The sequence below is a fragment of the Phacochoerus africanus genome, chromosome 3, assembly GCF_016906955.1.
Source record: "Phacochoerus africanus isolate WHEZ1 chromosome 3, ROS_Pafr_v1, whole genome shotgun sequence".
Taxonomy (NCBI): Eukaryota; Metazoa; Chordata; class Mammalia; order Artiodactyla; family Suidae; genus Phacochoerus; species Phacochoerus africanus.
Genome location: NC_062546.1, coordinates 196,052,422 through 196,079,103, shown reverse-complemented (window position 1 = coordinate 196,079,103; position 26,682 = coordinate 196,052,422). Strand labels below are relative to the sequence as shown.

General features: G+C 44.4%; 1 protein-coding gene across 1 annotated transcript in view; it reads left to right on the top strand.

Annotated features, from left to right (window-relative positions):
- The window catches only part of DNER (delta/notch like EGF repeat containing), a 344,618-nt gene that overhangs the window by 208,689 nt on the left and 109,247 nt on the right, over positions 1 to 26,682 (top strand). The window contains exons 6-7 of the mRNA XM_047773688.1: positions 5 to 158; positions 24,387 to 24,500. Of these exons, the coding sequence (XP_047629644.1) occupies positions 5 to 158; positions 24,387 to 24,500 (268 nt within the window). The remainder of the gene's footprint in view (positions 1 to 4; positions 159 to 24,386; positions 24,501 to 26,682) is intronic.

The window sequence follows — 26,682 nt, the reverse complement described above, 5'->3', positions numbered from 1 at the left end:
TTAGGCAACTTTTTCCTGTGACTGTGATAATCAATACACGGGTACTTTCTGTGAAGAATTCGATGCCTGCCAGAGGAAACCCTGCCTGAACAACGCGAGCTGTGTTGACGCCAACGAAAAGCAAGATGGGGGCAACTTCACCTGTGTCTGCCTTGCAGGTAAGGTTTCTGTTGTTAGTAGTTACTCTGTGTCTCTCTGTAGAATAGTCACTTATTACTTAAGGATGGTTTAGCAATATTTTGTCCAGCTGTTGGACTATGTGACTTTGTCTTGTTTGGTTCCATCAGCGCGTGATCATGGCAGTGGAGGAAGGACATTCCCATGGGGATAAAATCCTCTCCTTTGGCTGTTTCCTGACATCAGGATGCTTCTGTTCTAGCATTCCACCATTTTTGTTCTGGGATAATGATATTTCCAAAAAAAATGGTGTTTCAAAAACAATTCTGCAAATATTTACCGAGGGTGGACTGGTGCTGTGCTGGGTGTTGAAGCTAAGTAACTTTAAGAAAAATTTAGGTAAACCTTGCAGGTTATCAGGAAAAGCCATCCAGTCCTCTCATTTGTGTTAATTTCCTTGTGTTCATTAGCCTAAATTTTTGGAACACTGTCCTGCACAGGGGGGGCAAGTCTTCAATTTTCCTTGGTTGGTTGGGGGATTCTCAGATTGTGCATGAGACCTTCAGATCCTCAGAGCACAGAAGATGACTCTTAGATGACTCTTAGAGGGCAGTGGACAGTGTGTCCACAGATTTCTGTCTCCCAGCAATCATCTTATTGACTCACTGCTCAGCCAACTCAGTTATAAACCCTCAAGAAGCAGGGATGGCATTTTGTAGGTGAACATTTGATTTGGCTATTTCGATGCAAATTAAAAGCAACCCCAAATTACTCCTTTTTTTTTTTGCCGCACCCTTGGCATGTAGAAGTTCCCAGGCCAGGGGCCAGGAATAATCCATCCTGCGTTTGCAACCACAGCCCTGGCAATGGGGGATCCTTAACCCTCTGCACCACATGGAAACTTCTGAAATTACTCATTTTTTTTGTTGTCAATAATGAGCAAAAGTGACATCTTTTGCATCTCATCCTGGGGATGGAGAGAGGGATGGAGTGAAGTGGGAGTTAGATGAAGTGCTCATTGTAAGGAACAAGGCCCATCCATGTAGAAATACATAAACAAAAAAGTGACAGTCCTTCACTCCTCTATTGAAACCCAAACTTGATAAGATCATAAGAGCACGTTGATGGTTCGGCGTATTTTTTCCCAGATCAGTGTTTGTGAGTGTGTGTGTCTCTATGTATGTGTGTGTCTGTGTGTGAGTAAGTATATTTCCCTTGCGGATCAGATGATTAAGTATTTTTTGATATTTTTTAAGAGTGATGATTGTATGCACACTGAGCTACAACTTACTTTTTGCAGCGTTTATTTACGAACAGATCACACGTATCCTTCTATATCCATACACATGGAGCTACCTTATTCCTTTAAACAGTTTCATAAAGTATATCCTAAATGCGTGTCTCCTGGTCAGGCCACTGCCTCCGTGGCCTCTCTGTTGATGTGTTCCAGGCCACCTTAGGCTCAGTCATTCCCAGACTGAGCTCATCATGTCCCTGGCTCCATGTAGCCCAGCTTCCGGTATTCCATCTATTTCTACAAGCCAGACATCTGCAAGTCACCCCAGGCTCCCTCCCTGCCCCATCCACATCCTTTCTGCCTGCAGGTGCTCTCCACTTTGCACCTGAAGACCTCTCAACCCACCACCTTCTCTGCAGCCCCCCCACCCCTACCACCTGGGCTGGGTGCCTCTGCCCCTTGTCTGGGCCGCTGAGATAACCTCCCACTATCTCTCCATCCGCTCTCGACCGTGCTGTACCCTGCAGCCAGATGATTGTGCAGCGTGAGCCCTGGCTCTCGTTACATCAGTCTCCCCAGACTCTCCAGCCTCACCCAGCGTGGGCGGTGGTTCTCCAGTGCAGAGCAACACAGTTGCTTTCCCCCTTCATCTTCTGCACAGCGTTCTTCTCTTCGGGTGAGGACCTGAATCCTCAGCCTCGTTCTCCTCTGCGACCATCACTCACTCACTTTTCCAGCCCCCTCCCACTCCACTGCCCACTTTGCTCTGGGACCAGCTGCCCCGGCCTTTCATCTCCCCACCTGTTCGAACTCCCTGCTGCTGCAGGGGCTGTTTTCTCTTCCCTGCGCCCGGCAGCTCTCTCCCTGCTGCCTCCCTTTGCCCGGTTAACTGCCCCCAGGTTTCTATCTCGGACCTTGTTAAATGCCCCCTTTCCTTGTTCAAGCCACGTCTCCTTCCCTTCTCCTCTTTTACAGCCTGCATCTGTTTTCTTTTTAAAACATTTTTATTATAGGTGATTTACAGTGTTCTGTCAGTTTCTGCGGTAGAGCATAGTGACCCAATTATATATATATATATATACATTCTTTTTCTCACATTATCCTCCATCATGTTCTTGATTTATAATGTTTTATCGATTTCTGCTGTACAGCAAAGGACCCAGTCACATATATATATATATATATATACACACATGCCCTTTCTTATGTTATCTTCCATCATGGTCTATCAAAAGAGACTGGTCCCTCTGCAGGACCTCGTTTCCTATCCATTCTCAGTGTCACAGTTTGCATCTACCAACCCCAAACTCCCCATCCATCCCACTCCCTCCCCGCTCCCCCTTAGCAACCACAAGTCCGTTTTCTAGGTCTGTGAGTCTGTTTCCATTCTGCAGATGGGTTCATTTGTGCCATCCTTTAGATTCCACATGTAAGGGACATCATATTGGTATTTGTCTTTCTCTTTCTGACTTACTTCACTTAGTATGAGAATCTAGTTGCCTCCCTGTTGCTGCAAATGGCATTATTCTGCATCGGTTCTCAGTAGACGTCTGCATATGTGACTCTGATTCCTGCCTGTCTTCTCCACCAGAGCCAACCCCGTGAGAGCGGGGCCTGAATCCCTTCTGTCCAACTTTGGGTCCCCCAGTGTCTGAGTCCTGGATGCTCAGACAATGTGTTGATAAGACGAGCGAATGAAAGTGTATGGATATGGCCTGATGTTTTAAACTATTCCCCCACAGATGGGTCATTGAGATAGTCTCAGTTTCTCTTTTGTAAATAATGCTAGGATGCGTAAACATCCTTTTATAAACAGTCTCAGGGCTGGTAGGTGAAGCTTGGCACTGTTTGGACTTAAATGATTTCAGTTTGATAGTTTGTCCGAGTCTGTTCTCAGAGATTTCTCAATTTTTTTTTTTAGTTTTTTTAGGGCCACACCCATGGTGTATGAAGGTTCCCAGGCTAGGGGTCCAATCAGAGCTGCAGCTGCCAGCCTACGCCACAGCCACAGCAACACGTTATCCGAGCCTTGTCTTTGACCTATACCACAGTTCACAGCAATGCCAGATCCTTAACCCACTGAGCGAAGCCAGGGATCGAACCCACAACCTCATGGTTACTAGTCAGGTTCGTTAACCACTGAACTCCCTATTTTTTAATGGAACTCATGTGCACAGACACCACAGCTCACGGCAATGCTAGATCCTTAACCCACTGAGCAAAGCCAAGGATCGAACTTGTGTCCTCATGGATATTAGTCAGATTCGTTTCAGCTGAGCCACAACGGGAACTCCATAGCATGCTTTTATATATTTACTTAGTAGCTGTTTTAATATGCAGTAATCACGGATGGAATCACCACCAAAACCGAAAGTTAGACCTGAGAACCAACCCTATATAGTCTCTTCATCAACCGGCCCCTCGATCTCTCCTTCCCATCCAGAGTTAACAGTTACCCTGAATCTTGAGGATAACTTGACCCATCCTTTTTTTCCTTTTCATATGATTTTAATATTTACATGTTTTAATAGAAGATTTTATTTTTGTTTCAACTGTTCTCAAATTTATAAAAACAGTCTCATCGTGAATCATGTTGAGGGTATCGTGCATGTAATTCTCTGGTGCTTAGCTTTTTTACTTAATGCCTTATTGTGAAGATGCATCCACGTGGTTGGAGTTCATTCTCTAGGACTGCTGTGTAAGATTTCATTGCTCTGCTCTCCAGTGGGCAGGGACCAATAAGCACATTCTTGTGTATCCTCTGTTGTAGGTTGTACCAATGAGTCACACTGCTAGAATATAACATAATAGGATTGATCAGTTATAGGAGGTCATGCCAGACTGTTTTCTGAAGTGATTGCACTAATATACACTTGCTGCATGAAATGTGCAAGCAAGCTTATGGATTCAGATCTTCTTCAATATTTTGTTAGTGTCAGAAGTTTTAAGCTCTGCTAACTCAATGGGTGTAGAAAGTACCTCATTGTGATATCTGTATTTTGTGTGTCGCCAATGATGCTTATTATTGATTTTCCTATCTCCTGCCCAAATGCATATGTGTGTGTCTGTGTGCGTGAGTGCTCTTCTTGTTGGTTTGCAAGAGTTCTTTTTTCTTTTTGTTCTAAAAATGTATCAGTTGTATGAATTGCAAATATTTGCTCCAAGTTTGCAATTTTTCTTTTCACTTCATGGGATCTTTTGATGAATGGACGTTCTTATTATATTTTGCAAACATTACTTTTCTAGTTACTACGTTTTATGTCTCCTTTAAGAAAATATTTTCCTGGGAGTTCCCGTCGTGGTGCAGTGGTTAACGAATCCGACTAGGAACCATGAGGTTGCGGGTTCGGTCCCTGCCCTTGCTCAGTGGGTTAACGATCTGGCGTTGCCGTGAGCTGTGGTGTAGGTTGCAGACATGGCTCGGATCCCGCGTTGCTGTGGCTCTGGCGTAGGCCGGTGGCTACAGCTCCGATTGGACCCCTAGCCTGGGAACCTCCATATGCCGCGGGAGCGGCCCAAGAAATAGCAAAAAAAGACAAAAAAAAAGAAAATATTTTCCTGCCTAATGATCTAAAAGATATTCGCCTATATTTTCTATTAGGCATTTAAAAATTTGGTTTTCACCTAAGTATTTAGTTAATGTGAATCTGATACATATATGTGTTTTGAAACAGAGACCTTATTTTATCTTTGACTATAACTTTATTTTTTTCTTCAAAAATACTCCATTTCTATAAATACATAGTATGTGAAACTTTGTACTGTGCCCCCTTCTCTAGAAAGCCGCTGATATAATTTGTAATGACGTGGCTACTTCATACATTTTAAATTTGGCTTATTCTGATTTTAGGCATTTCTGCACTTGTCAGGGTTTAACTATTGATTTGAAATTTCCAGAAGCACTGCTAATTATTTTTTTGCTTATTAGTAGGGAGAAGAATTTTACTTCTGTCATCTCAGATGATTTAACATCTTCCATGAGGATAGCTCACCATGGCTTTTGCTGGGTGTTTCTAGGTATCACGTTTATATATACACACATATATAGACACACAGGATTCCCTGTGGCTCTTCTAATATCAACAACAATAAAAATAGTACCTTGATTCTCAGTTGGCTTTAGGGCCAGAGAATTGCCTTATAAGAATACAGATTTTGACAATTACTCAACTCAGGGACATTTTGGTGATTTTCAGTAAATTCATTAGAATTGTGCTAGGTGCCAAGGGATGGCAAATGGGCCTCAACTTACAAAATGATTATCTTCTATTTCTTCTATTAGAACAACAAAACTATTTTTTATAACACCAGATTTGTAAGATGTTATTGTTTTAATAAATACTCTCTATTTTTCTATTTCCTAAATATCACAGATTTAACACTTCCCAATTTTCATGATATAACATGAAGTCTTATTTTAGAGATAGATAACACAGTTTAAACAACTTTAGATAATCTCCACTGGATTTTTTTTTTCTTTTTTTTTTTAGGGCTGCACCTGTGGCATATGGAAGTTCCCAGGCTAGGGGGTGAATAGGAGCTGCACTTGACAGCCTCCACCACAGCCACAGCGATGCAGGATCTAAGCTGCATCTTTGGCCTACACCACAGCTCACAGCAGAGCCAGATCCTTAACCCACTGAGCAAGGCCAGGGATTGAACCCACATCCTCACAGATACCAGTCAGGTTCTTAACCCACTGAGCCGCAACAGGAACTTGGGGCTGGGATTCGAACCCAGGTCCTCTGCCTGCCTCCCAAGCCCATGTTCTCCATCGTCTTATACCTTTTTCTTGTGTGAGCAGCCACACTGTGAGCTGGGGACTTTCCTGCTAAAAACATGTGACTCAGGACCTTGTCATGCTTTCAGTTTTCTTCTGTCGAATAGGAGTCTTCTTAAGAGAATTATTCAGCCATTTGTCTAAAAAGAGGGACTGGTTCCTTGAAATGAGGGGTTTTCTACTTAATTTTGAATATTCTTGGAAAACTTTGTGTTTCCCTAGGAAAACTATGTTTCCTCTTGAAGAAATTATGTACAGGTTAATTAACATCAGTTGATTGACCTCTGAAGCTCCAGGTATAGCTGTGAGAACTCTCCAGCAGTGGGAAGTGTGTTTGCTTTTGAAAATTTATCCCACTGTGCTTTTCATTTTTGCAAGTCTGTTCATGAGAAATGATCTTGTTTGATGAATGAATTAATTCGAGCCAGGTTCTTGTCAGCAGAGAACAAAACCTTCCCACTAAGTCTCTTCCCAGAGATGGGGTCTTGAGCAATGCTCATTTCTCTTGAGAAGAGAACGTTTCTTGGTAAGTAAAAATATTATTTTCAACCAAGAAGCTTCCGTTCCAAATTCACTAATGTTTTGATCTTTTCCTTTAGTTTCTACATCAGCTGTCAGGACAAAGAGGATTTTTGACTCATCAGTAATCCCAAGATGTTTGAATATGACGGGTTGGATATTGAGTCAATTAAGTAATAAATTCTATGCTGTAGTTTTTATTTTAATTTTTATTACAATTTTTTTTGTCTTTTTCTAGGGCCACACCCACGGCATATGGAGGTTCCCAGGCTAGAGGCTGGAATCGGAGCTGTAGCCGCCAGCCTACGCCAGAGCCACAGCAACGCGGGATCCGAGCCGCGTCTGCCACCTATACCATAGCTCACAGCAATGCCGGATCCCTAACCCACTGAGTGAGGCCAGGGATTGAACCTGCAACCTCATGGTTCCTAGTCAGATTCATTAACCACTGAGCCATGACGGGAACTCCTTATTACAATTTCTTGAAGGCAGGAGGTGATTTTTAAATAGTAAAACATTGATAGGTGTCACATAAGGGTGTGTACAATGTAAAATGAATTATAGATTACAGTCAATTGAGTTTCTTTTGGGGGGAAATTTTTATCGAGGGTGATGGATTCTTTTCTTGAAACTTTTTTTTGGGCAATACTTTCAAAAAGCAGGGAATTGTCACTAGCACCAAACGCCGCAGGAGAACCTAAGAGGAGGTTATTGACTTTGGCAATAGCTTTGCCCAAGGCATTGGTGGCGCCCCGGAAGCTTTGAGGTCTCTCTAAAAGACTATATGTGGGGACGGAAGTGAGGAAGGGTGGCTAGAAGGTACCAGACAGTCAGAAGGGCAATGCCATGTGTGGAGGTAGCGGTAGACACTGGGTTTTCGTGTGGCCTAGAAGCTTTCCCAATTGACATAGAACTAGAAAGATTTCTTTTCTTTTTTTTTTTTTTTTAATTATAACATAAAGATTAAGAGCACAGGGTTTTGGAGTCAGAATGCCCTGTTACAATGATAAATCTCACACAATTAGAACTTAAATTTGGGCCCTATCAGACTGAGAACCTTCTTCGAGACTATGCCTGTCACCTGAAGTTACATGAGCCCTAAGGGCCAGAGTCAGGAAACCAAGAGACCTGGTACCATCTAGACCATGACCCATCCCACTTGACCACAGCCTCTGGAGCCAACAACAGTCTCAATCCTGTTGCATCCTTGCCATTTTCTTGCTGAGCTCCTTGGGCAAGTTATTCAACCTCTGTGAGGCTAGCTTCAGATCTGGGCTGGCTTCTTTGACTCTGCAGGGAGATTTTATTTTTTTATTTTTTGAGGCCACACCTGAGGCATTTGGAAGTTCCCAGGCTAGGGGTTGAATCTGAGCTGCAGCTGCCAGCCTACGCCACAGGGACAGCAGCGCCAGATCCGAGCCATACCTGCAACCTATATACCACCTCTCACGGCAATGCCAGATCCTTAACCCACTGAGCAGAGCCTGGGATTGAACCCTCATCCTCATGAATCCTAGTCAGGTTTGTTACCAATGAGCCACAAGGAGAACTCATGACTATGCAGGGAGATTACAACAGCCCTAGTCATGGCTGCTTATGCGTATTAAATTGAGAACACAAACCCTTGTTCTAGCCACACATATCTCCTGCTCTGGCACATAGTAGGTGCTCAAAGATTTGTCGAATGAATGAATAAATAGAATGAGATGGAATTCTATCTGAGGCATCCAAATATATATCAAGGGCTTGATTTCCTTCCCCTTTCTCTCTTTGTCCTCTCTCTCTGTAGCACAGGCTGTGTTTTGTTTTTTTGTTTTGTTTTGTTTTGTTTTTTTCTTTCCCACCCACATCAGATTGGGACTGGCCTGAGGGCAGGACTGCTATATGTAGTACATGACTTTGTTCCTCCATCTCCTGTCAGTGCCACGCCCTGTGCCACACTCATAGTAGGCACGGAATGTAACTTCTTTAATCAGGATCTATTTGATAAAAAGCCTTCTAATTTCGAGAGTGTAATTTTTCCTCAAAGGAGCGATTACTTCTTCTGAAAAGAATAGCTGTAATGCATGTTCAGAGCCACCGCTGCCAAAATATTAGAAGCGTTGTACAAAAGTCCTTCTCAACTTCAGAGCACTTCATTGTTCCGGCTAATTGGTGATTTCAGCATATTTTTAAAACTCATCATTTCCGAGGCAAGGGGAACGTGGCATGTGTTCTCATCCCAGCTCTTGGAAACACTAAGTGCGGCTCCCGTCGGCATCAAGGTGCCTTCGAGCGTGAGTTAGAAATGGGTCAGCTCCTCCTGGAGGCCCATCTTGAGTTGAGTTTGCTGAGTCCTCACAGCCAGTCGCACTCAGCTCGAGGGGAGTGTCCCTTAGCAGACGAGTGCAGTTTTGAAGAAGCAGGTCAGTTCAGTTTCCGAATGGAAGGAACCTCGGAACTCACGTCTGGATGTGAGGCCTGGGGGACAGTGGTGACTCCATGAGCGTGGGGGAGGCGACCAAGGTCTGTGAGCTCGAGGGAGAAGCAGAAAGTCAGGCTTCTTTTTCTTTTTTTTTTTTTTTCCTTTTTGTCTTTTTGCCATTTCTTGGGCTGCTCCCTCGGCATATGGAGGTTCCCAGGCTAGGGGTCTAATCCAAGCTGTAGCTGCCAGCCTACGCCAGAGCCACAGCAACTCGGGATCCGAGCCGCGTCTGCAACCTACACCACAGCTCACGGCAATGCCGGATCCTTAACCCACTGAGCGAGGCCAGGGATCGAACCCACAACCTCGTGGTTCCTAGTCAGATTCATTAACCACTGAGCCATGTCGAGAACTCCAGAAAGTCGGGCTTCTTTGCTCTGTGTCCACCTCCAGGTCAGAGTATGTTTAAGGCAATGTTTTCATGGTCTGTGAATTTTCCACCAGTTATGAGCAGAGCTCTGACGGGCTCTGAATGCATTGCCCGTAATGCTGTTCACCCACTTTCAGGATCAGGGAGAGCACACGTTGGGGCCAAGGGACAAAACAAAACTGTCTTTCCATCCAGCTTCTTCCACCATCTGGCTCTGGTACCCCAGGAGGCCTCCTCACCTCTCTGCTCTTGGACTTCCTCAGCTTTAAAATAAGGGCTTATAGGAGTTTCCGTCATGGCTCAGCAGTAACAAACCTGACTAGGATCCATGAGGATGTGGGTTCAATCCCTGGCTCTGCTCATAGGTTAAGGATCTGGCATTGCTGTGAGCTGTGGTGTAGGTTGCAGACGTGGCTCAGATCCTCAGTTGCTGTGGCTGTGGTGTAGGTGGCAGCTATAGCTTCAATTTGACCCCTAGCCTGGGAACTTCCATATGCTGCGAAGGTGGCCCTAAAAAGCAAAAAATTGAAAAATAAAATTAAATAAGGGCTTGTGAAGGTCACTCATTCATTCAACACTTATTTGTTGAGTGTCTGCTATGTGCCAGGCATTTTTGAGGTGCTGAGAACATGACTGCAAAAGAGCAAAGACCCTGTGTTTATGGAAGTTGAGTGTTGGTGTGGAGATGAGTCAACGATATGCACATGTGTGTTCTCTGGTGTGTGTATGTGTGTGTGTGTGTGTGTGTGTGTGTGTGTGGTCAAGGGAAAGGGTCATAGTGATAGATGCTATGAAAACAGATAAAACATAGAGAAGAGATAGAGTACGAATAAAGATAGGGTGACTAGGTAAGCCCTATACTAAGGCGAAAGACTTGTGTAGAGACCTGAATGAAATGAGCTTGTGAACATGTGCCTGGCAGAGGGAACAGCACGTGGAAAGGTCCTGAGGCGTGAATATGCTGGGAGTGTTTGAGGAGCACAGTGTTGAAGAGAAGCTGTGGTGAGACTTGGTGCTGGGTAAGGAGTTAGACCAGGCCCTGGGTGAGGAGAGGATTTTATCCTGAAAGTGACTGGAAGCCAATGGAGGGTGTGAACTGGGGTGGGCCATCTGATTTCCCTCCTGAAGGGCTCACGCTGGAGCCTCGTGGAGAATACACATAGGGAAGGAAGGGAGTTCCTGTTGTGGTGCCGCGGAAGCAAATCCGACTAGTATCCATGAGGATGTGGGTTCAATCCCTGAACTCCCTCAGTGGGTTAAGGATCTGGCATTGCTGTGAGCTGTGGTGTAGGTTGCAGATGTGGCTCAGATCCTGAGTTGCTGTGGCTGTGGTGTAGGTGGCAGCTGTAGCTCCTATTCGACCCCTAGCCTGGGAACTAACATATGCTGCAGGCATGGCCCTAAAAAGCAAAAAAAATTTTTTTAAAAATTTAAGAATTTAAAAAAGAAAGAATACACATAGGGAAGGAAAATTGGGAAAGCAGTCAGCAGGCCATTTATTATCCAGGCCAGAGACAGTGCCAGATTGAGCCCCATGGTCCTGGCAGTGGTGCAAGGTTTTGGACTAGGGGTGTATTTGAAGGGATTGCTGATGACGCTGCTGGTGGATCGAAGGTGGGGTGGGAGTGGAAGTGGGGAGTTGAGGATGATGCCAAATATAGCTAGCTCTTTCTTTCTTTCCTTTCTTTCCTTTCTTTCTTTTTCTCTCTCTTTTTAGGGCCACACCAGAGGCATATGGAGGTTCCCAGGCTAAGGGTCTAATCAGAGCTGTAGCTGCTGGCCCACGCTGGAGCCACAGCAACGTGGGATCCGAGCTGCATCTGTGACCTACACCACAGCTCACAGCAATGCCAGATCCTTAACCCACTGAGCGAGGCCAGGGATCAAACCCACAACCTCATGGTTCCTAGTTGGATTCGTTAACCACTGCACCACAATGGGAACTCCCAAAGCTTTTTTTTAATGTCAGTTTTATTGAGATAGGATCCACATAGCACTGAAATGGACAAGTTCATGTTTTTAAAAATATGTTCACAGAGCTGTTAACCATCACCTCAGTCCATTTTAGAACACGCTCATCACCCTAAAAGCAGCCCCTTCCCATTTAGCTATTGCCCTCTGATCCTGGCACACACACACCCCAGCCTAGGTAACCACCTTCTGTCTGCATAGATTTGTCCATTCTGGACATTTCATGTAAGTTGGAAAACATGATATGTGGCCTTTCGCGACTGTCTTCTTTCCCTCAGCGTCATGTCTTCAAGGTTCATCCACGTTGCAGCATCCGCATCAGTACTTCACTCCTTTTCACGCCTGAATAATAGTCCACCACATGGAGACAGCACATTTTGCTCATCTCTTCATCCACAGATGGAATGTGGGTTGTTTCCCCTTTTTGGCTGTTGTGTGTAGTGCTGTCATCAACCCACCGTCATCATGCTCACCCTTCCCTTCTCTTCTGGGATCTTATGCTTCCAAACTTTTCTGTCTTCCTTTCTCTTCTCCCCCCTCCCCTCCCTGCCTCCTTCCTGTCCTTCCCGGCTTTTCATCTGCAAGGATTAGAGGTCTCAGCTTAAAACCAGTCCCTCAGTGGAGCAAGGGTTTAGTGAGGGCTCAGTGCTGCCCCTGCCTTCTCTTCTTCCTTCTCTTCCTCCCTCCTGCTCGTCACTGTCCATGGGACTCTGTGTCCAGTTTGTAACTTGCTAGTCACTCACTCTCCTTCTCTTTATGGCAGGAAGCTGCTTCTCTAGGTATCTTCTCACTGAAAGACATCAGTGGTGTCTTTCTCACTGATTTCCAGGGCTCTTTCCTAGTCTTCCCGTCTCGAGAAGCCTTTTATGCATGGCCTATGGAACACTGCGCTGTGTCCACTCTCCTGGGACCTCGCCAGCCCTCCTCCCCGTCTCCCCTCCCACTCCTGCCTCCCTTCACCTCCCCTCCCACTCCCATCTCCAGAGCTCCATCCTTACCCCGCTTTGGCTGTCTTCCCCTGCTGGGGCGGCGGCCACTCACTCTGCGCTGTCCCCTCTAAGTGGATGGCTTCCAGAGCCTTCCCTGCAGCCTGGCTGGTCACTTTGGCTTCAGCTCTTTCAATGCCTCCCACGAGTCTTTTCAAGCCTATAGCTCTTTTCATGGCTCCAGTTTCTACCAGCGGTGCCATCACTGCCCTCTTTTCTTGGGTTGGAAGCTCCATCCTTTTGACCCCCCCCCCATCTTATTTATTTTTGGAGGTCCCCAGGTTTGCTCTGTCTATGGTGATTCCCCTTCGGCCCCTGCATGGTGCTTCCTCTTCCATCGCCAGCGCCAAGCACTGTCATCTACTGCCTGGATGATGGCGATAAGTTTGTCACCCTCCCCACCATCCATGCGGCCTTGGTCACGACTGCAACACAGTGTTTCAGATGCCTAGGACTGGAGCCCAGCGGTGCTGAGAGCAAAGCCTGCTTCCACTGCTCCTTCTCTGTGACTTTGGGGAGGTGAATCTCACTGGGTGTCAGCCTCCTCCCCCTTAAATCAGGATGCGTAACCGAATCCACAGCGCCCCAATCCAGCAGTTGTTGTGAAGATTCAGTGAAATGATGCTTGCGGTCGGTGCGCCTGGAAAGCTGCCTGGAGCTCCGTAGGTGCTCAGTGAGTGGCAGCCACTCTCACTCTTGTTATTACGGTTGGGCCTGTGGTCAGATGCCCAGCACCCGGCCTTCCCCTGCTTCCTCTGGCTGCAGATTTGGCCTCAGCTCCTGTGGTCCCCCTCTCTGGGGAGCCAGCTTGGACCACCTGGGATGCTCCGGGTCTCCTTTCTTCCTCTGCTGAGACCCAGGAGAGCAGATGTGGGCAGGCCACACCCTGCCATGTTCCCCACCTCATGGCTGGCCTGGCTGTCATGGTCTTTCCCAGCAAGCCTCATAAAGAGGTGAGAAAAGACAAATGGAGTATAAATGAGGGTGGGGTTTGGGGTCTGTGGTCCTGGGTTTGACTCCAGACTGAGTCTTCACCGACTCTGCCTTCCTCCTCTGTGCCCAGGATTTCTTGTCTGTGAAAGGGAGTAACGGTATTGACCTTGTAAGGGTTAAAGAGAACACACACACACACACATGTACACATACACATGCACACACATAAGCGCACATCTTCGTACACACATGCATATACCTGGCACAGAACAGGGGATCCATAAGGAGCACTGGTTTGTCGCTTCTACTCAGTATAAGAGGAAGGCAGAGGAGAAGGATCCCAGCTTTCCTTCTCTTTCTTTCCTTGAGGCCCTGCCCATCCCTCCGCACCCTATTTGGCTTGTTCCTTAGGAGTTCCTTCACGTTGCTGGGTCAGAGCCCCTGACCCTAGGGAGAAGGGAGACAGGTCTTAAGCTCTCCCCCCCACATTAAAGCCAGGGAGAACAAGAAGGGACCAAGCTACAGCACTCTGTCAGTCAGCACATCTGTGCCCTGCGGGTGACCCCCTCCCAGGCACGTGGATCTGAGCCTGTTGGGGCCGAGCAGTCCAGCCTCGCCACTGTTACCCGAATGTCTGACTCATTCCCCCGCTTTCCTCCCACCTTGTGTGTGTTTCCTCCGAACGTGTCTTCTCTCCTCATCTGGAGTGTAAGCGCCCTGCAGGCAGGAACTGTTCTTAAACATCTTTAGATTTCCCATTTGTGAATTTCCACTGCCCTCCCCCCAGTTCCTTCTGAAAGAATGAATGAATACCTCCTCTATAGTCTGAGTTATTACACAAACTTAGACTTCAACCGATGAATATTTTCTAGGTCAGTCCCTTACCTTGTCTGCATGTGGTATAAGCTTTTCATTTATTTAATGGTTTCTCCCTTTTGATTTCAATCCCTCAGGGGAAAGCATCAAGGCGTACTTAATAAAAGGATCTTTCTCAAATCTCTCCCCCTTTGTAATCACTGGGCTAGAAGACATAGGAGTCATATGTAGTCTGGTCTGTATTAACATCTCAATTAATATTTCTTATCTGGGTTCTAAGGAAATGAAATGAAAAGGATTATTTGAAAAATAGCAATGCATGGTGCTTACGCAGTCATTACTCACTTTATAATGAGTAGCTATGGCGTCCCTGGCTCTATGCAAGTGTCTGGGGACAAAAATCATAACGCATGCTGTTAGAGAATAGGTAAGTGGATCTGGAAACAGTGCAGTGGCAGGTACAATAATTGAGCCAAGGGGACCTCCCACTCATGAAAAAACATGTGTCACCGTGCAGTCAGTGAAGGCTTTTTGATTTTATATCGTATTTGACTTTTACTCTGATCTTTTTGCTTTGTAATCTGCATCAAATGTGTAACTCTTAAATGAATAATATTAATATTTGATATATTTTTTAAAAAAACTGTTTTGCTCCTAGTTTTCCAGATCAGTGCTTCTCAAACTTAGCATGGACCTTGTATCAGAATCACCTGGAGGCTTCTTGTTCTTTTTTTTTTTTTTTTTTTTTTTTTTGGCTGCACCACGTCATGTGGAAGTCCCTAGGGCCAGGATTGTTGAACCCATGCTAAAGCAGTGACCCAGACTGCTGCAGTGGCACTGCTGGATCCTTATGCTGCTGCGCCGCAAGCGAACTCCCTGGAAGGCTTCTTAAAACTCGGATTGCTGGGCCCCACCCCAGAGTCCCTGAATCTCTTTGTCTGGGGTGATGCTGGTGGATTTGCACTTGGGGTAATAACTTCCCAGGTGATGCTGCAGCTGCTGGTCTGGGGCCCACCCTTGGAGAACCACTGTTCTCAACTGCCTATTGCAAACTGAGAGATGAAACAGTATTGGCATAATGCTTGGCAGTATGAAAATTTCTAAGTTATTCATTTATTCAGAAATTTTAAGCCAGCCACAATGCGCCAGGCATGGTGGATATGCAGGCTATTGTGGGTTCCCGGGTGCACCTGATAGAAATGGCTTCTGCTGGTTGGAGTTGATCCCATTTATTTCAACTGTCTTGGGAGTCAGGCGGGATCATTATCCCCATTTCACCCATGAGTGGATGAAGGTCAAAGTCAATCCTTTGATGCTCTTGCTCAGCTGATCATCGCGTCACCATCCCGGACAGCCCTGACTCTCCAAACCACTGTCCTTTCTACTGTGTCTCTTGCCTCTGTGCTTATTATTAGATGTGGTTACTCCCCCCCACCCCCCCAACCTCAGGGTTCTAACTCTGCTGCATGTCCGCTTTTTTTTCATGCTTTCCTTTCTATCGCATATTCCCATTTTAATTATATTTCGTTAATTGCCTTTCACAGATGGGCCTTCTCTATCTTCCTTTCTTTGCCTTTGGTGTTTAAGTAATGCTTGCATTTGTTCAGATGTGTTTGTTTTTCCCCTGCCAGCGGATCTTTCTAGTTTTTTCTATTAAATAATTTCTGCCTTCTGACGTTGAAATAGGATGCCTCTGAGATTGACTGTCTTGATAGCGCACATATTTCTGCTATTTACTGCTTGCTTCAGCATACTAATATTAGGCACTTCATCTCTGCAGCGGGCAGCTGAGGCCCCTGCCTGGCTGTTCTGATCCCCGAGGGCCCGAGCTGAGGCTGGTGGGCTTTGTCAGCGGCATCTAGCTTTCAGTACAAATCCAGCAGCTTCGACTCACCGCACAGGCCTGGCTATTAAAAGACCAGGAACATTAAAAATAGCTCTCACCACAGTTCCCACCTTGGAAGCTTTCAAGACAGCTCTCCAAAGAAACAATTAGATTCTACCTCACAAAGGGACTGCAGAAGAGCCTTTTTATTTTAGTAGAGACATCAGAAAGTAAAGATCATACACAAAAACTATTGTTGCAGAGAAGGAGAATGTTTAGAAAAACAACTGATCCATTGCCTTGTATTTTAATTGTCGGACTCATTTCGCCACTTTGTTTAATGCCTGGCATAATTTGCCCTTGAGCTCAAAGGTTTCCTTTTATTTGAGCAGCACATCCAGTACCTAGTGACTGGGGTGTGGAGGGGCACAGTTATTTTGTAACATTGCCGACAATCAAAAGATATCATTAGGATGTAGTTTTCAACAAACCATTCCCACAGTCACAGGGAAACAGCTATTTCTCTCTTTATATACTGTATTTTGTAATTAAATATAACTAAATGTTGAATAGTATAAAATTAAATACTTCCAGTCTAAGTTAGACCCAGTGTAATCTGGTAATGCACCCATTGCATGGATGAGTCAGTTCAGTGCATTTCCTTAAAGCTGCCTGGTCACTTTCATCATCCGACCGGCTTTCCTCAGCACCTGTGCTTTGTTTCATCATTTCTCACGGTCACACTGCTTTCGCGGCACTACCACTATGCCTCAGTTTAGGTCTTTCTCCATCATCCCATATGTCCTTGAAAGGCATCCTTATTGTATAGATATGTAAATACGTTAAAATACATACAAACATATATCCCAAGACACGACTTTACTTACATCCTTTTTGTTATACAAGAATGGTCTCCAAAGAGACAGTGAAACCTCTGGGATTCCTTATAAGAGCTTAGTATTTCCAATAGCATCTATCTTTGAAGCAATTACTCTACTTATGAATTGAATTATAAATTCCTGAGGACCTTAAAGTTTTTAGAGTCAAATAAAGACTGTTTATTTTAACACAGTTGATTTAAAAATGGTCCTGAACTTGCTAGCAGTTCTAAAATATTCCTAAGGATTCTGATTTTTTTTTTATCATTTGTTTATATATATTTTTTCTGCTGTACAGCATGGTGACCCAGTTACACAGACATGTATACACTCTTTTTTCTCACATTAAGTGTTCCATCATAAGTGACTAGACAGAGTCCCCAGTGCTACGCAGTAGGATCCCATTGCTCATCCATCCCGAAGGCAACATTCAGCATCTCTTTACCCCAGGCTCCCAGTCCCTCCCCTTCCCCCTTGGCAACCACAAGTCTATTCTCCAAGTCCATGATTTTCTTTGGAATCAACCCAAATGTCCAATGATAGATGATTGGATTAGGAAGATGTGGTATATATACACAATGGAATACTACTCAGCCACTAAAAAAGGGCAAAATAATAACATTTGCAGCAACATGGATGGAAATAGAGATGCTCATCCTGAGTGAAGGAAGTCAAAAAGAGAAAGACAAATACCATATGATATCACTTATATCTGAAATCTAATATATGGCACAAAGGAACCCTTCCACAGGATTCTGATTTTTTAAAGTGTTCTGATGGTGCTATTTCCCTGATTTGTGAAGGATCAGTGTCTAAGGGCAGATTAGAGGCTCTGGGATAAAAGTAAGGGTTTTTAGTCCAAAGGACCGAGGTCTTATTGGCCTACACTGGGGTTTTTCAGATCTGGCATGAGGGACATTGGGGCTGAATCATTCCTTGTTGTAGAGGACAGTCTTGTGTATTGTAGGATGTTTAGTAGCATCTCTGGTTTCTGTCCAACTAGAGGCCAGAAGCATCCCCAGGGGCGTGACTGTAAATGTCTCTGGAGTTGTCAGATGTCCCCTGGGGGAGAGTCCCCTGGTGGACAATCACTGCCCTAAGGAATTAAATTGGGAGTTCCTGTCGTGGCTCAGTAGTTAACGAACACAGCTACTATCCCTGAGGATGCATGTTCGATTCCTGGCCTTGCTCAGTGGGTTAAGGATCTGGTGTTGCCATGAGCTGTGGTGTAGGTTGCAGATGTACCTTGGATCCTGTGCTGCTGTGGCTGTGGTGTAGACTGGCAGCTGAAGCTGCAATTCTACCCCTAGACTGGGAACCTCCATATGTCCCAGGTGTGGCCCAAAAGAAAAAGACAAAAAAAAAAAAAAAAGAAAAGGAAAAAGAAAAAGGAATTAAACTAGGATAAGGGCTTTGGCAGGAGAAAGGAGTTCTATTTGCAGATCTGTTGATGCCCTGTTGCAGGGACCTGTGGAAGGTGCTGAATGCTAGTTGGAGAAGCAAGACTGAAGTTCAGAAGAGGGTCAGCGAAGTTCCCATCCCAGTCTGGCTGCAGGGGAGAGGGGCCCTTTTGGGGGGCAGCTGCTCCATTGCGGTTTCCCAGACTGGAAGTGCAGACCGTGGCAGAGCATAAAGTGATGTGAGATAACACATTTTTGAGATATTTTTTTTTTGATAGTCATGCATTTATTTTAATGTGCATTAGGAAAAAGAATAACTAGCACATTTCACTCATGCTGTTCTAGGCATTACTGCTTAGGGAGAAGCCAAATCTAACTTGAAAGATATAGTCGAAGTAAAGGCAAAAGCTTTAAGCAGGTTGGTTCATTGGTGCCGGGAAATGTTCAAGTGCTAAGGATTCAGTGATTAACAAGACAAAGTCCTGATTCTCAAGGAGTTTATGTTCTCAAAAGGGAACCAGGATTTCTTGCTTGTGGTGAAGCGGGTTAAGGATCTGACTGCAGGGGTTCAGGTCTGTGCAGAGGTACGGGTTTGATCCCTGGCCCAGTGCAGTGTGTTGGCGAGCTGGCACTGCTGCAGCTGTGGCTCAGATTCCATCCCTGGCCCAGGAACTTCCATGTGCTTTATTATCCCTAGATAACTTGGGCATATGTCCAGACAAAACTTTCATTCAAAAAGATACATGCACCCCATGTTCATTTTTTTGTCTCTTTCTTATTTATTTATTTATTTTTTAATAGTTATTTCCCCAATACAATTTTTTTTCTACTGTACAGCATGGTGACCCAGTTACACACACATGTACACATTCTATCTTCTCACAGTATCATGCTCCATCATGAGTGACCAGACATCGTTCCCAGTGTTACACAGCAGGATCTCATTGCTAATCCATTCCAAACCCTTATGTTCATCACAGCGCTATTCGCAGTAGTGAAGACATGGAAATAATATAACTGTCCATCAGGTGCAGCCAAGAAGAAGAAGAGGAAGAAGAAGAAGGAAGGGGAAAAAATCAGATAGCAATAAATATGTTGTAATCGAGCATGCAGGAACCCTGGCGGGACCACTGGAGGCTCCAGGGACAAAGCCTTTTTCCCATGGGGTCACCTTCCAGGTGGGGCAGTAACCAGTTATCAGTGTGTGTTGTCGAGCAGAGATAAGTGGCTATGATGAAGACGTGGGGAGGGCCAGGGGCACAAGGTCTGAGCAGGTGATTTCTGAGTGGAACCTGACTAATGGGAGGCACCAGCCACGGAAGGGCACAGGGTCAGTGGGAACAGCCGGTGCAAAGTGACAGTGGGACAGTAGGGCTGAGGTTTTGATGTCCTAGAGTGGCTATTAGCCATAGGGAAGACTATCTGGAATTATCTTTTGTGTTTGTTTCCTTTCACAAATTAAACTTATAACTCATAGTGATTCTCAAGACCCGTTAAACATCTCAGAGTGTGCTGCCGTATCCCTGTCTCTTAACGTCCATCAAAAATAATCACTCGACTAAACGTTTTAATTGGAATCCTAAGTCTGGCAGATGCTCTCATGCACCACATTTCCCCCATTGTGGCCCCTTCTTTGCACACCAACATGTTCAGATCAGCCTAAGCCAGATGCCAACTGGCAGTTACAGGGCTCAGATGTCTGAGATGGATTTATTTCTAGGTTAAAAGATTCATCCTACTAAGGGAAGAGCTTTATTAACTTGGGCATGTAGCCAGACAAAACTGTAATTCAAAAAGATACATGCGCCCCTATGTTAGTTGTAACACATTCACAGTAGGCAAGACATGGAAACAATCTAAATGTCCATGGACAGATGACTGGATTAAGAAGATGTGGTACATATACATGATGGAATACTGCTCAGCCATAAAAAAGGATGAAATATTCAATGCCATTTGCAGCAACATGGATGCAACTAGAGATTCTCATACTAAGCGATGTAAGTCAAAAAGAGAAAGACAAATACCGTATGATATCACTTACATGTGGAATCTAAAGTATAGCACAAATGAACCCATCTACAGAACAGAAACAGGCTCAAAGACATAGAGAACAGACTAGAGGTTGCCAAGCGGAAGGAGGAAGGAGTTTGGGATTGGTAGATGCAAACACTTTAGAATGGATAAGCAATGAAGTCCTGCTTTACAACATAGGGAACTATATCCAATCTCTTGGGATAGAACATGATGGGACATAGTAGGAGTGAAAGAATATGTATATATATGTATGACTGGGTCACTCTGCTGTGCAGCAGAAGTTGACATGACACTGTAAATCAACTATATTTTAATAAAACAAAGAACAAAGGAAAAACCCCACAAAGATACATGCACCCAAATAGGGATGGGAAGTTGGGAGGTACAAACTATTGCATGTAAGATAGGTTTAAGGATGTATTGTACGACACTGGAAATATAGCCAATATTTTGTAATAACTATAAATGGAAAGTAATCTTTTAAAATTGGCTAAAATGTTTTTAAAATTTAAATAAATAAATAAAAGCAGGATATGACCCCCCCCCCCAAAAAAAAAAGGAACGGAAGAAAAAGAAAGCTAGTTAGAGGAAAAAAAAAAAAAAAGATTTGGTGCTCAGAGGACCAAGGTTGTTTCTGGGAGAGAGATTTTCAGCTTAGAAGACCTGGGCATACAGGGCAATTCTCTTTGTGCCAAAGATGAGTACACACAGGGGCCTTCCTCTTCCTTACTGTCTCCAACTACAGTAAACGCTGGTCTGGACTCTCCACGTGGCGCTGTCACTGCTTTGGTAGGATAAAGAAGTGTCATTCATGGTTAGTATAGCCACTTCGGTCTCCAGAAAGAGACTAGATTTTAGCAAGATGGAAGGAAGAACCCAGGTAAAGCTTTAATGGTCTTTTCTCATTTAAATTCCTACCAATCACTCATTTAGTCGTGACACCATGGTTATGACATCAAATTAAAAAAAAACGATGATGCAGGAAGGGAGTTTATAAGCCTTAGGTATCCAGCTCAGGGTATTATGTATAGCTCAGTGTCAATGATTTGTCTGACGACTGCTGTCAAGTCTGTGCTCTCTGGGGTCTATGAGATGATTCACTGATGTTTAAGAGCCCCTCACGTCAGCTCCAGGATGCTCCTGGTCCCTTGCCCTCTGCCTCTTCTCTCCCAGAGCTGGCATCAGTTGGCCAGTGGGAGCCATGCAGGCAGGGGTGGTACTCCTGGAACTTCCAACTCGCCACTCACTTGAGGCCAGTACTAATACCTGGCCCTGCATGGGCAAGTTTCAGGTCCTGAACTTCAGCTCAGCAGATCCATAGGCTGGTTATTGCCCACAGCTGACCAACTGGCCGCCTGCAGCTAAGGATGCTGGGTAATCCCTTAATCCTATAATCCCAGCCCTGCTTCTCTCTCGCCCCTCCCACCCTCCTGCACTGTTGGTTTTCAGCTCTAGTTACTCTGAACTCACAGACATGCCAATATAGGTATACTTTGCAGTCTAGCTAATCACACAGGGTCTTTTTCTTTATAGTTTCATGTTCCCCATATTTTAAAAAGCTTCAAGATAATACTTTTAAAGCTCAGAACGAAAAAGCAATGATACAGTGGCTCATCCTTGACCTGCATTCCTCATTGGGGAGGAGTATTGGCGTTCGAGTGAGAAAACTGTGTTATGCTGGACCATCTCAGGCAATGCCGGGCTTCAGCATCTCCATCACTGAATGCCAGTGTGACCCCCAGATCATTATGACAATCCCAAACACCCCCATTAAACATGGATTATCCTCTTAGATTGAAATCTTACTCAACTTGTGTACAATGCCAGAGCATTGAACAGCACCGAAGATTCACCTTGCATCTAGGTTTAATTCAGTATTAGATCTATTCCATAAGACCAATTAAAGGCATGGGAAGATTTGGGTATTTTCAGGCAGTACGCAAAAGAAATTGTGTATTGGTTCTTAAAAGAAATTGTTGATATTAATAAATAGGGCTTAGAGCGTTTAATTAAACTTATAAATGGGACCAAGCCTTAGTCAAGGAGACCATTAGAAGTAATCTTTTCAAAATCTCCTTTAGTGAGGGATGCGTAATGAAGATTTTATCGGTGAAATGAAATTTTCTTTAAGATACCTTTCATAGGGATGCTATGAAAATAGGAGGCTGGATGAAATTAAATGGACAAAATGCTAATAATTCTGAATTTAGAAATTTTATTTGGAAATATATTAACATAAAGTTATCATATTAAGATAGTCCGTTCTGAATTTTGAAATAGCTTTTTGTTCTGGTGTTTGGATTTCTAGTTTACACGATGATTGTGTGCTTTTCATGCTCACAAATTGCTAGAGTCCCCTAGAATGTTTTAAAGCACAGAAGGAAGAGTAGGATTGCAAACAAGTGCCTGCACACGGGCAGTCTATCACGTAGACTAGTTTGGTGGGTAATTGAACCTCAGGCAAATCATCTTTCTCCTAACATCGTTGACTTATTTTTGCAAATCTAAAATACAAGTGCTAATTACAGGCTTTCAAAACTAATAATTCAGAAAGACAAGTTTTTATGTACTTTACAAGTACATCCTGGAAAGATATAAAATGTTACAGTATGATTGTAGTTTTGCAGGAAATAACTGTGCATAAACATTTCTATTAGGCATTATCTCCAGAGTATTAATAATTCTGTCATTCAAATAGCATAACCAAGGGCAACTTTCTTTCTCTTTCTATTTTAAGTCTTGTATTTTCCAAATTTTCTTTCTTAATCCTTCTCCACTTAACACTGAAAAACATAATTGCATGTTATTTTTTAAACTTGCCATCCTGGAGGGCTTTTTTTCAAAGTTAAAATATTTGGAATTTATTTAAGACTTCTTGGCTGCCAGGGTATTCCGGTGGATTCAGGTTCTTATCTTCTCATCACATGTATGTGGTTCTTATCCAACAAAATCACCATTAGAGACTTGCTTCACAGAGAAAATGTACTGGATGGGTTTGTACTTCAAATTAAAATTACAATGAATATATATTAATGTGCTTAATATTATATGTGTCTCTATCTCTTTATCTTTAAAATGAAGGAATAGGGCATATATTAATATTATTATATTATATTATACATTAAAAAATTTAATACCTACCTAGAAATTTTCCCTTTTTTTTTAAATGGCTGCACCTGTCCATATGGAGGTTCCCAGGCTAGGGGTCAAATCAGAGCTTCAGCTGAGGCCTACACCACAGCCACAGCAACACCAGATCTGAGCTGCATCTGCCACCAGTGCCAAAGCTTGTGGCAATGCTGGATCCTTAATCCCCTGAGTGAGGCCAGAGAGGGAACCCACATCCTCATATATCCCTAACCCTCTGAGCTGTATTGGGAAGTCCCTCCTTGTGGGTTTTTTAATACGTACTGGGATGGCCTTGGGAAAGTGGCCATTATCTCAGGGGTCACTCAGGAAATTGTAGAGCCTCTCTTCCCTATGTCAGGAAGAAGCTATAAGAGGGTCAGTGGTGTTCAGTTTCAGCTTCCAAAGCTTCTGACTAGTATTTCAAAATAAAAATGCAGAGCTAATGCTAGAAAAAAGAAGTATCTCCTTGCAGTAAAGATTTTTGCAGGAGTTCCCGTCGTGGTGCAGTGGTTAGTGAATCCAACTAGGAACATGAGGTTGCGGGTTCAATCCCTGCCCTTGCTCAGTGGGTTAACGATCCAGCGTTGCCGTGAGCTGTGGTGTGGGTTGCAGACGCGGCTCGGATCCCACGTTGCTGTGGCTCTGGCGTAGGCTGGCAGCTACAGCTCCGATTGGACCCCTAGCCTGGGAACCTCCATATGCAAAAAAAGATTTTTTGCAAAGCAAGTGACTTTTGAACTTTTATTCTAAACTGCTCTGATTGTCTTTGATTGCAGAATCAAATTAGACTGGGAAGGCCTGGGAGACCAGCTTAAGGCTGCTGCCTTGGTTGGATGGGTAACCATTGACTCCATCGATTCATGAGATGGCTCATCATCGTTTTGGAATAAAATATTTTATGAATCTCTCTTTTGTTTTGTTCAGGTTATACTGGAGAGCTTTGCCAGTCCAAGATTGACTATTGTGTCCTAGACCCTTGCAGAAATGGAGCAACATGCATTTCTCATCTCAGTGGATTCACCTGCCAGTGTCCAGAAGGTAAATGTTATTATCCCAGGAATAACTTTCATTTTCTACTTTAGATCATACACTAATTTAATGACCTTCATACTTCAACTTTCTGAAAAGCTCTACTCAAGAGTACCTCCTGTTTTGTTCCATTTATCAAAGGAGGTCTAAGATAGTCTTTTTTAAAAAGCTCTGTGTTAGAATAGCTAGGGAATTATGTCTGAATATTAGACATAATCTCAAAATTCCTGCGATTTTCATTTATACATCAAAAGTGAATCTAACTATAGTAAAGTGGCCATTCTTTCGAATGGCCAATTTCACTGAAGATTCCTATTTTTTAAATTATGCATGTGGTTTTTGATACCAGTTTACATAAAAATTTTGAACATAAAGTTCATCTGCTTTTGTTTATTTATTTATTTATTTATTTATTTTTTTGTCTTTTGTCTTTTTGTTGTTGTTGTTGTTGTTGTTGTTGTTGCTATTTCTTGGGCCGCTCCCGTGGCATATGGAGGTTCCCAGGCTAGGGGTTGAATCGGAGCTGTAGCCACCGGCCTACGCCACAGCCACAGCAACGCAGGATCCGAGCCGCGTCTGCAACCCACACCACAACTCATGGCAACGCCGGATCGTTAACCCACTGAGCAAGGGCAGGGACCGAACCCGCAACCTCATGGTTCCTAGTCGGATTCGTTAACCACTGCGCCACGACGGGAACTCCTGCTTTTGTTTTAAATCAACTTCATAACATTTTAGAGACATCTAGTCACCTGGAAAGCCACATCTTTAGAGCTACTTTTATTTAAAAAAGAGTTGTACTGTTTTCAGTTTCATCTGAAAGTTAGTTTTACTTAAAGAAACAGGCAGATAATCCCAGCTACGGAGCTGGTGTTCAAGGAATGATTTTTGTGCTTGCGGGAAGTTTTGTTCCCATTTCTGCTTGTAAGGATGTTATGGAAGGGATTATTTTAAAGTATTAAGATTGTACGAATAATATCATATTAGAGGTGTTTATTCCCCTGCTAAAAGCAGCAAATAAACCCCTGATCCACAGAAGTGACATTGACAAGCATAGAGGAGGCTGACAGCCTCTGCAGAGATTAAATGCAGGGTCTGTAAGTGTAGGCAAATATCTCTGTACTCAAAATTACCTAACCTGCCCCTGGATGAGAGGCTGGAGGGGGCAGTGGTAAAAGGCCAGTGATCTCCCAGGTATGCCCGGGGCTGGGTGTTGCCCGGAGCAGCAACCCTGCAATCGGAGGGGCCTCACACTCTTTCGTATCTTGAAGTCTAAATGTCAGCTAAGGAAGTGACTTTTGTGCCCTGGCTTCCGCTCCTCTGGGCAGGGGCAGGAACAGGTGGCTGTGACTGCGGGCTGCCTGGTTATCCTCCAGCTGTGTGTGCTGGTGATGGATGTGGTTACCATGACGATGGAGTTACATGTACTGGCCCATCTCCAATCTTCACTCGAGTGTCTTAAACAAATGGGGAAACCGGAAACATTGGCAGGTGGATGACTGAGCCAGCAACACCCATCAGCTCCTCATCCAGAGCACTGGGCAATTTTTTGCAGCTTTGCCATACCCTGGGTTACTCGATTGCCACCTAACTCTGGTTGTAGGCTGTGCTTAGAGTCAAGGGCAGACTTCAGGGTCACCAGCTGATTGACTGCTGGCAAATCACTAATTCCCCTTCCCTACCTGATCCTCCTTTTCCATTTCTAGTGAATGTGGGTGACGAGGATGCTGCTTCCCACACAGGGCCATTCTGGGATCGAATGGGATTTGCGGGAAAGTGCTTGGAAAACTCTGAAGTGCTTTATTACCACAGCTTTGATTGCAACCAGAAAGTTAAAATGTTACACTGGAGGTTCTGAGAGGTAGTACTCTCACAGAGTCACTCTGGGCATAAAGGATAAGGCCCTGGGAACAGAACCCAGGAATTTTATGTTCACTCAGGCTCCGTTTTTCTAGTTAATAAGGATGTGCCAAGCACATCCTATGTACCAGTCATGGGGCTGGGCCCTCGGCTGCAGGGTTGGCAGAGCTGAGATGGCCCCTCCGGGATGCAGACATAGGTAAGTCCATAGTTACCAGCAGGAATGGGTGCCTTGAAGATGCACAACCACAAGGATCTGCACAGCCTGGGGGACCCAGGAGAGTAGCCCACATGCGAGACGCTGAGTAAGGAGCCAGAGGAGGATGCTGGA